At 41.5% G+C, this 11,028-nt stretch overlaps 1 protein-coding gene across 2 annotated transcripts in view; it reads right to left on the reverse strand.

Moving 5' to 3' along the window:
• Positions 1-626: 626 nt before the first annotated feature.
• The window catches only part of EPB42 (erythrocyte membrane protein band 4.2), a 39,102-nt gene continuing 28,700 nt past the window's right edge, over positions 627-11,028 (reverse strand). For both annotated transcript variants that reach the window (XM_069105868.1, XM_069105867.1), the window contains exons 10-13: positions 8,903-9,199; positions 8,404-8,564; positions 7,175-7,308; positions 627-3,091 (exon numbers count right to left, since the gene is read on the reverse strand). In XM_069105868.1, the coding sequence (XP_068961969.1) occupies positions 2,929-3,091; positions 7,175-7,308; positions 8,404-8,564; positions 8,903-9,199 (755 nt within the window). In that variant the 3' untranslated portion in view covers positions 627-2,928. The remainder of the gene's footprint in view (positions 3,092-7,174; positions 7,309-8,403; positions 8,565-8,902; positions 9,200-11,028) is intronic.

Consider the following 11,028-nt stretch of genomic DNA (forward strand, 5'->3'; position numbering starts at 1 on the left):
CCCCCCCCCCCCCCGGCACTTTTCTAAGCGCTAAAGATACAGATACAAAAATATGAAACAATCCCCACTTCCAAGGAGTTTATATTTGTCCTCTACATCTTGCCACATGTAAAATCAGAGCATGGTCCCAACATCTTCACCCAGATCACTGATTGCTTTGTTGCATTGAGCTCATTTGCTTTGGCTTTATTATCAGTAAAAGCAGAGCCATTGTTCACTATGACTAGTACTGCAAAAGATCTAGGACTTTGTGTGTGTATATTTCATTCACTAATGCAAATGGTGACCTTTCTGTGCTTTGGTATAGATGGTTTCAGAAGGTACTGTACTGTACCTACCACCGCACCTTTCTCCCCTACTCCCTATTCCCAATACCAAACAAAGAAAAGAAAAAAATGTACATGCTAACCTGTTTTCTTTTTCCAAACTTAGTTCAGCTGGTCTTTGGATGACAGACCCAAAGACATTTCCTGCTTTGTATAGGACCTATATGTTAGAACTTGTGCTCTCCTGGCCATAGGTTTAGAGAACCAAGGGGCTTTTCCCTACCTCGAAGCTTCAGGGCAAACTTGACATTACAAGGGATGGTTAAGATTCTTTTGTTACCCTGGAACTTTCCTGTGTATAAGTTGACAGTTAGCTGGCTGGAGCTTGGTAGGCTTTGTGGAACAGATTTCATGAAGTACTTTTGTCTGTATCCCTTTCTATCCTAGAGACTTAGAAGTGAGTCACTTGACCCTATCTGAGCCAGTTACCTTGCAAACATGGGGGGGAAACTGGTACTTGGTATTACCTGCCTTGAAGGGTTTGTGTGAACAGAATGAAAGTATGTATACACCACACTTTGTCAACTTGAAAGCAGGGGAGAATTGTCAACTATTAGTATTGCAACCTACTCTAATAATGTATGCACTCCATAAGAGTGTAAGCAGAATATTTGTAAACCAAATGCTTTGGAATGTGCTGGAGGGGCTTGGAAGCCTCTGTAAATTTCAGTCTTCATATATTGAATTTTCTTCAAATGAGGTAAACATGGAATGATAGTAGCATTTTTTCATGTGTTGGAAAGACTCTTCTTCAGAGCCCCACCCTTAGTCTATGTTCACCCTCTAAAATAATTTCTGCTATTTTGACTTGACAGAAATATAGGGAGATGTTTAAATATGAAACATCGACAGGCATGTGTTATATAAGAGTTTCCCAAGTCTTGTTATAAGTTATTAAAGCTCAACATTTATTTACAATATCTCATTTTATTTTAAAAAATACACAAAGCCAGTAGTCTTAAAAGTTTAGGTAAGGATTATTCGGTAATTTTAATTGTGTCCAACTCTTTGTGACCCCATTTGAACTTTTCTTGGCAGAGATACTAAAGTAATTTGCCATTTCCTTCTCCAGCTCATTTTCTAGATGAGGAAACAGGCAAGGTGGGTTAAGTGATTTGCCCAGGGTCATAGCTAGGAAGTGTGGGTCCAGATTTGACCATAGGTCTTCCTGACTCCAGGCCCAGTGATCTATATGTTGCATTGCCTAACTGCCTTTAGGGAATGGTGGTCTTCTTCGAGAACAAAGGACAAACAAGAAGGGTGAAGTTATTCAAAAAGGAAATAGGGATGCTGTGTCAGATTGCTTTATGGCTTTTATGGTTTCATATGGTCCATTTTCTATGTATTTTGGTTATTTCTGCTTCTCTTAGTTCTGTATTACCGTGTTTCCCCGATAATAAGACACTGTCTTATTATTTTTTTTGGACAGAAAAACACCAGAGGGCTTATTTTAATGAACATTGACAGCAATTTTAATAAACAGGTAAATGTGAACCAAAAAATGTACCTTTATTCAATAAGCAAATCACTGGGGAAGAACAGGATGACGCGCTCACTGCTGCAGCTCTGATTGGATACAGCTTGAAGCGCTGCGTGCGTTTTACGGGGGGGGGGGGGGGGGGCATACAGAGGGGGCCGTAATGTAGCGTGGGGCGCAGGGGATCACCTTCACTACAGTAGCAATCTCAATAGGGCTTATTTTCGGGGGAGGGCTTATTTTAGAGGGATCTTACACAGTAAGGGGAGGCTTATTATCGGGGAAACACGGTACCAGACTTCAGCTGTGGGACCCAGACGCACACTGGGGAAGTTGACCTCTCTGAGCCTGTTTTCCCCATCTGTAAAATGGAGATGATAACACCCACCTCATAGACTTCTTAGTAGACACAAATAAGATAGTGTGCATAAAGCACTTTAAAATGTTAAGAGTGCAGTATAAATGTCATCTATTATTCCATCATGTACAATTTATAGCTATTGTTTGTGGTAATGGTCAGGGACAGTAACTGACACATGGTTAAATTATCACCAAATCTAATTTGGGAAAAGTGGTTTAAAATATTCCTTGACATGTATCTGTTTTGTGGAATGTGTAAAATTGGTAAGATTTGAATATCCTTTCCTTTCCCCTCTTTCTCCTCCCTTCCCCTGCTCTCTTCTCTCCTCTCATGGTGGTTGTCATGACATGATATTAGTAAAAGGTCTAGCACAGTGCCTGGCACATAGTAGGTACAATATAAATGCTAGCTATCATTATTTAATTATTCTGGAAATTAAAGCATTACGTTGGAAAAAAAAGGTGTTATTATATAGTAAGACGCCTAATTTTCAAGGCTGCCATAGTCCAGTGTGGTAGTAGTCTCCTTCGTTTTCAGCCCTGTTGGGTCTATTCTAACTCATCCTCTAGGCTTAGGAATGATTTGAGCTGTGAAAAGCACCTTCCTTCCCATTCTGAAATGACATTAACACATTAGATAATTTGATATGTTACACTTTAAGCAATGTGCCTCTCCCCCCAGTGCTGATCTCTAGTTTGTGTTTCCAAGCATGTCATTTCCCAACCACAGAGGGAGCTAAAGGTGGGAAGGTGCCTCTGGAAAACTCAAGCTGGAGACACTGGCATCACCACATTGATGCTCTTGTAGCCTGTCAGGTTCTGGAACATGTTGCAGTCCACTTCGACAGTGAGTCTTTGGAGCCCTGCATGGGTTGGCGTGAACTGTATCTGGCAATAGAGGGAGTTTCCAGGCTGGACAGAACCTAATCTGAAATTTACAATAAAAACAAATAAGCAAAAAAGTAGCTTCCTATGTTTTAGTCCTATTTTTCTTAGGCAGCTGGGTGGAGCTGTGGAAGAACTTGGGAAATGACAGGAAGACCTGAGTTCAAATCCAGCCTCAGACACTTTCTAGCTATAGACAAGTCGCTTAACTTTTATCTGCCTCAATTTCCTCAACTGTAAAATGGGGATTATAATAGCATTTACCTCTCAGGGTTATGAGGATCAAACGAGATATTTATAAAATGCTTAGTTTTAATAAATGCTTGTTCCCTTTTCCCTTCCTTAGTTCTTTTCGTCATGTGCCACTGCTGGTTAATGTAACAAGCTCTGGGATGATATTCTTTTTCTCATTCTCTCCCCCCCTCTCCTTTTCTCTCCCTCTCTTCCCCCCCCTCTACCTGTATATGCATGTATGTATATATACACACATGTATGTGCATATACACACATACATACATGCACATACGTGTGTATGCATGTGTATATATGTACGCACATGTTTGGAGATAGATGATACAATGGCAGGCGCTCTGGGCTAGCAGCCTCCTAAGAGCTCAGAGTTTTTACTGCTGTTTTGTCACTGATGTGCCTGTGGACTAATCACAACCTTATTGGGCCTCAGCTTCCACATCTTTAAAACAGAGGTCAGATTGGATGGCCTCTTACGAGATTCAGAGAATAGACTCAATACTTGAGATTATATAATACATGATTTCTTGTTGCTGAAGGCAAAGCTGATTTTACAGGAGATAAGAAGTCTTGTGTTATAGGTATACTGGAAACTTACTGGGCCACAGAACCAGAAGAAAAGGACGTCATCTAAGCCACTGATCCCTTGTGTCTGTCCTTCGTTCTCGAAGATCAGGGAGATGATGACATGATTTGCAGTTGACTTTGATTTGAGTGAGGGAGGGCTGTGCAAAGTCACCAGCCTCACTTTCTCCTCCAGAGTCATCTGGGTCCGGTGGCCAGATAACATCAGGATAAATGGGAGACCCTGACCCTTTTAACCTAAAGTCTTTTCCAGTTCTCACTTTGAGTGAGGTAACTTAAGCTCTCATCTGCTATACCTCTGAGTCTCCTTCACCCGGGCTGCAGATTAAAATAACAATACCTAACATTTGTATAGCTCCTTAAGGTTGCTGAAATGCTTTGCATATATTTTTTGATCCTTACAAAAGCCTTGTGAGGGGAGGGCCTAGCGCCCTCATTTTTTTTTCTTTTTTTTTGAGGAGGAAACAAGCTTGGAGAGTTTACGAGACTTACCTAGGATCACATAGCCAACAAGCATAAGAGACAGAATTCATATTTGGGTCTTCCTCACTCTAAGCCCAGCCTACCCATCATGTCACCCTACCTGGTGGAGTGGCCAGTCACCTAATCTTTTCACTTTTTTTTTTTCATTTAAAAAGTAAGTATAGGGGTGGCTATGTGGTGCAGTGAATAGAGCACTGGCCCTGGAGTCAGGAGGACCCGAGTTCAAATCCAGCCTCAGACACTTAACAAAAACTAGCCATGTGACCTTGGGCAAGTCACTTAACCCCAACTGCCCTCCAAAAAAAAAAAAAAACGAAAATAAGTATAGGGGACCCTAGGTGACACAGTGGGTAGAGCACCATCTCTGAAGTAAGGAGATCTGTGTTCAAGTTTGGCCTCAGACACAGTCTAGCTGTGTGACCCTGGACAAGTCACTTAACCCTGACAGCCTCAAAAGAAAGGAAGGAAGAGAAAGAATAAATAATAGCTCTTGCCTCATAAGGTTGTTATGGGATAGTTATAGGGACTGGTATTGTGATTTCATTGGGGCAGTAAACTTAGGGATGAGAAACTTCTTCTCTCAATAAAAGTTGGCATGTTATCTGCAATTTTTAATCTTAAATTTGCCTAAAAGTGCTATTTTTAGGGAGTGTGTTTAGGAGCTCTGACCTCAGGATATTTGAATTGGAAATGCCTCCTCCCCTTGGGATGCCTGTGTCCTGCAGTTTTCCTTTGAGCGATATCCAAGCAATAAGTGGTCTGGGAGGTCACGAAAAACCACCTTGAATGTTTGCATTCTCTACAAAGGGAACCTTTAGCACCCTTTGGTTTCAGTCACGTCTGACTGTTCATGACCCTATTTGAGGTTTTCTTGGCAAAGATACTGGAGTGGTTTACCTTTTCCTTCTCCGGCTCATTTTGCAGATGAGGAAACTGAGGCAAACAGGGTTAAGTGAGTTGCCCAGGGTCACACAGCTAGTAAGTATCCAAAGGCCACATTTGAACTCAGGAAGATGAGTCTTCCTGACTCCAGGCGTGGCGTTCTACCCTATGGCGCCACCTAGCCACCCCCTGGTACTAGTCTTATTTATTGATGAGACAAGGGCTGGGTGGGTGTTGGGTAATGAGACCGTGGCTTTATATCAGCTTGACACTGGCTTCAGAGACAATAGCTAGATGTAAGCAGCATGCTATGATGGGTGAAAGTTAGAATGAGTCAAGACCTGTTCTTGATACATAGTCTCTGACTCTGAGTAAGTCACTTAATTTATATGAGTCTAAGTTTCCTAAACAGCAAAATGGGTATAATGAATAACTCTTACCTCATAGTGTTGTTATGGGATAGAGAGAGAGACTAGAATTACAATTCTGTTGGAATAAGGAACTCTTGGATGAGAAAACTATCTTTGCAGTGTGGCATCTTCGCTACAACTTTTAGAGAGTTGCCTAGATTAGGACACAGGGGTTATGTGACCTGCCCAGGACGTCAGAGGTAGTCATTGAACCCAGGTCTTACTGGCTCTAAGGGGGCCATCTCCAGTCATCCTGATGTAAATCTTGCCACTGGACCCAGATGACTCTGGAGGAGAAAGCGAGGCTGGTGACCTTGCACAGCCCTCCCTACTTGCAAGTCATGGCATCATCTTCCTGATGTCATGGTCCTCTTCGAGAACGAAGTCAACAACAACAATCCTTGCTCTAAGGCTATCTGTCTATTCACAATGGCTTAGTATCTCTATAGAGAGTTGTGGGAAGGCTTAAATGAGACAAATGTAAATTGCCTTACTTATCATTAAAATGATCTATAGATATCAGTTATTTTTATTTGTTTTTGGTTCAGACCTATGATTTCATTTCCTTAGCAGGAAATTCTCTACCAATAGAAATCACTACCTCTGAAATATAGAGAGTTGCTTAGGGCATTGAATTGAACAATGTAAAGTGCTTTGACCAGCGTCACACGGTCAGTTTACATTAAGTGTCAGGTTTTTTAACCCAGGTCTTTCTGACATTGAGGCAACTCTACCACTCTATGTTGTTCTTAAATTCTTATGTCTTGGAATTTTAGTTTAAAAAATTCAACAATGTAATATTCACTTGCTGAAACCAAAATTCTGTTTTCATTGAGCAATGATATCCTGTGATCCCACAACTGGGACCAATTTGGATGTCAAAGGACTGGCCCAGTCTCCCTCACCACACCATGCCCTGGACAACTCTCCTGCAGTGGAAAAGAAGGCAGAATCAGGTTAAGGTCAAGATTGCCTTATCTAAGTCCAAAGTACATCCTTTCTCAGTCCCTAGAGATGTAGTAGTTCATATTTGTGACACTAAACATTAAGTTTACTTTCCAATAAAAGAGTAAGTGAAAGGCCCAGTATGTTGATATGGTCCTTTGATCCCAGCTACTGAGAAAGTTAAGACTGGAGGATCTCTGAGCTACAGTGGGGTATGCCGATTTGGTGTCTTCATTAACATGATAAGCCTCCAGAATTGTGTGGGGGGCACTGGGTTGCCTGAGAAAGGGTGAATCTGCCTAGAGTGGAAATGGAGTAGGTCAAAGCTCCCGTGCCTGATAAATGGTATAACCCTTGCACTTCCAACTTGGGTGAGATAGGGAGACTTCAACCTTTAAATAAACAAATGAATGAATGAATGAATAAACAAATAACTGGGAGACATTTGGGCTATGTACTCATGAGTCATAGCTATTGGTCACCAGCCCTAAATCTTCTATTGGACTTAGAGCCTTGATTGTTTCTGATTGGTGAGAAGAAAGGGACAGCCACCCTTATCAGCAGCTTTTTACCTATAGCTCCTCTCTCTGTAAATGAGTCCTCTTCCAAACGCTGTGATCACACAATCTTCCATGGGAGAGTTCAACTTATTCTGAACGTAGATGGAGGCTATGACAGGTTCATACAGTCTTACCATCTCTGGCACCTATGGGGGGAAATAGAACCAATCATAACACACAAAGGGCAGGCTTGGGATGTACCAAGGACATGTTCATCATGGCATTGACTGTAAGTGAAGAACTACAGCGAATGACAGTTATTTCTTCCCCATATAAACACAATATTCTCAGCCTCCACCTACCCTCCTAGCTTCAACCATGGTCACAGTGTGAACCCTGATACCAGCCTGAGCTCAAGGCCAGAGGCTACACAAGGAGAAAAATCAGCACAGGACTAGCAGCTGTTGTCTTTAATTGAAGAAAACCTTTACTCATGATCAAACATGTTTCCTTCTCACCCTGCTACCCACCCTTCCCTCCCTTCCTCCCTTCCTCCCTCCCTCCCTCCCTCCCTCCCTCCCTCCTTCCTTCCTTCCTTCCTTCCTTCCTTCCTTCCTTCCTTCCTTCCTTCCTCTTTTGCTCCCTTCCTTTCCTCTTTCCCTTCTTTCCTTCCTCTTTTTCTCCCTTTCCTCTTTCCCTCCTTCCTCTTTTCTTTCTTTTTCTCTCCTTCCCTTCCTCCCCTTCCTCCCTTCCTCTCTCCCTTACTTTCTCTTTTCCTCCCTTCCTTTCTTCCCTCTTTCCTTTCTCTTCCTTTCTTTTTTCTCTCTCCTTCCCTTCTTCCCTTCATTCCTTTTGTTCCTTTCTTCCTAGGTAATGAAGGAATTTATTTTGCGTGACTATACATATTTGTAATTGGTTTAGGTTTTCTTGCCTTTTATGTGACTGGGGGAGGGAAAAGAGGGAGGGAGAGAATTTGGATCTGAAAATAAAATAAAATTAAAAAAATAAAAAAACAAAAAGACAATCTTTGTAATTGAGGAAGATAGAAGTTTAGATTTTACATGGCAAGATGGAAGTCTCTGGCAGAAAGAATAAGTATCCCTTGAATATAGAAGGAAAACCTCCTTGTACACAGGGTCTCCTAACCATTACAGTAAAATTGTCACTTGGCTCACTCTGTGGCACTCTGTTTTTTCTGTTTTTCCCTGGAAGGGCCAGATGCCATCTCTTGAAGCAGGGTTATGATTTGATGGGAGGGAATAATCAAGGAAAGTAATTCAGGTAAGGAGCAACCCCCTAACCTCAATGGTGAGCTGTGGTTTACAGATGGCGATGTCCTGTTGAGCGAAGTAGCTAATATCCGGATCTGTGTGGGTTGCCACAGCTGTCAATCTCAGGATGCTGTTCTCAGGAGGGCTTTGCAAAAAATTGGAGGAGGAAAAGCTGGTACTGATGGTTCTAACTGAAACACAAGAGTAGTAGAGACCAAGTGAAGAGAGTGAAAGGTTGGAGGAAGACCCTTTAAAAGGAGACACAGCTGCAAGATGGTTAAACTGCCATGATCCTAATGCAGTTATTGAAATGGGCTTCCATAGCTTGAGTAGGACTGAATGTGGTGATCCTTTGGGGGAAATCGAGGACATGTTTAAATTTACTCTATGGAAGAAATCTGCTAAACAGGTAAAAACAGGGCAACTTGAGCTAGATCTCATTGACTTGCTAAAACTTTCTTTGAGACTGTTTCTCCTACTGCAAGGGAAGACAGTGGGCTCTGTGCTTGGTATGGAAATTGCATTTTACCTTCATTGTCTTGAAATGTAAGTAATAACTTCTTTTTGTAGAGCTGGGTGGAGGTGACTCCATTGTAGTCCATGGCCTGGATCCCTATCACCAGCTCCACAGTCTTCTCCTCACTTGTGTGGTTAAAGATTTTCACGGCTAACTCAAAATCTCCGTCCAAAGGCATGGAGCTTGATGAATACAAGTGCATGTGCAGAGGACCCCATGTCTCTGGACTGAGGGAAAGTTCATTGACCTTCCCGGCTTCATCTCTCTCTTTCCAGACTTTCTCCAATAGTTCTCTTTTTTGTGAAGATCCTGAAGGATGAAAGATATAGAGAAGTCACCTCTCAACCTTTAGAGGTTGGATCATGGGTTCTTTTTTTTTTTTTTAAGCAATCGTGGTTAAGTAACTTGCTCAAGGTTACACGGCCAGTTATTTCTGGGAGTGGTGCTAAGTTTCTGAGCCCAGATTTGATCCCCAGGTCATCCCGACACTGGAGCCGGTGCTCTTACTCGCTGAGCCACCTGGCCACCCCTTGGATCATGGGTTCTTAACCCTTTTTGTGTGTCATAGCTGACCTTTGACAACCTGGTGAAGGCTATGAGCCAGTTTTCAGAATAAGATTTTAAAATGTATAAGATAAAATACATATGATTACAAAAGGAAGCAATTATATTGAAATACAATTGTCAAAATATTTTTTCCATCCAACTTTGTGGACCCTTACAAATCTGCTAATGGAACTCTTGGAAGCTCATGGACTCCAGATTAAGAACCACTGGATTAGATGTTCTCAAAGGTCCTTTATGACTCCAGATAGAAATATGGTTGTTCTTGAGTAAAAGATCTAAATTAAAATGTACTGTGCTTTGAAAACTGCTCAAACTCTAGTGTTAATGAGGTTCTTCAGAGTTCTAGTGTTTGGTATGATAAAGAGAAGCCAATCAAAGTTGTTCACATTGAGGATCTGGTGTGTAGCTTTCTAAGTCAATGAGCACTCTTTTTAATATCACAAATAACCCAAAATTGCCTGTTGAAGGAGATTTCAGATGTCATTTAGTCCAACCCTGAACAGTGATTCTTCTTATATTTCCAACAAGGAGTGGTCATCTACTTAAAAGCCTTTGCTTGAAGAGTTCTCAAAGTGACAACTCCGCCTTTTGAGGAAGCTCCTTCTACTTTGGGATAGCTAGGATTACTAGGAAGCTTTTTCTTGTGTTGACTGAAATCTGCCTCCCTATAGTTTCTGCCCACTGTTCCTAGTTTTTCTGTAGTGTTCTCTAGAATTCAGCACACCTTCACAGGACACCATCATGGTCATCATGAAGGTGCCTAGTATAAGTAGTTCACCATATGACTTTGGGCATATTATTTCAGTTTCCTTAACAGGTCTGGAAGGAAAAGTCTATAAATTGTAAAGCAATTAAATTCCATGAGCATTTATTAAGCACTTGCTGAATGTAGGACACTGTATTAGATTTTGGGGGAAAATAAGTTTAGTCAAGATATAGTCCCAGCCTTCATGGAGAGTTTAAGCTGGTAGAGACAGGTGGTAAATGGATAGAGTGTAAGACTTGGAGTCAGGCAGACCTGAGTTCAAATGTTGCCTCAGACATTTACCAGACTCTTAACCTCATTTGTAAAAAGGAACTAATACTAACCCCTACCATACTGGGTTGTTGTGAAGATCAAAGAGAAAACATGTACTAAGTGCTTTGTAAACATTAAAATTCTATGTGAATGAATGCTAACTTTGATTATTAAGGTTGAGTGATCTTAGCTGAGTAATGCAAAATAATATGTAAACAATATATAGAAAATAGAGTGAGACTTTTAAAAGTCATAAGAGGTTGGAAGGAAGAGATACCAAAAGTTCTAGGTAAGGGGAAAGTAAGCTCATTATTGGCTGGGGAAATCTGGGAAGACTTCATGGAAGAGATGGTGTTTAAGTTGGGTTTTAACAGTTTAGTAGGAATTCAACAACTAGGTAGTACAGTGGATATAGAGCTGGGTCTGGAGTCAGGAAGATCTGGGTTCAAATCCTACCTCTGACACTTACTATTTGTGTGACCTTGGGCAAGTCATTATACTTCACTGGGATTTCATTTCCTCCTCTGTAACAAGGGGGTTGGACTATGTGGCC

The sequence above is a fragment of the Petaurus breviceps genome, unplaced genomic scaffold (assembly GCF_028583685.1).
Source record: "Petaurus breviceps papuanus isolate PSGF00001 unplaced genomic scaffold, PetGlider_PUasm1.0 77, whole genome shotgun sequence".
Lineage (NCBI taxonomy): Eukaryota > Metazoa > Chordata > Mammalia > Diprotodontia > Petauridae > Petaurus > Petaurus breviceps.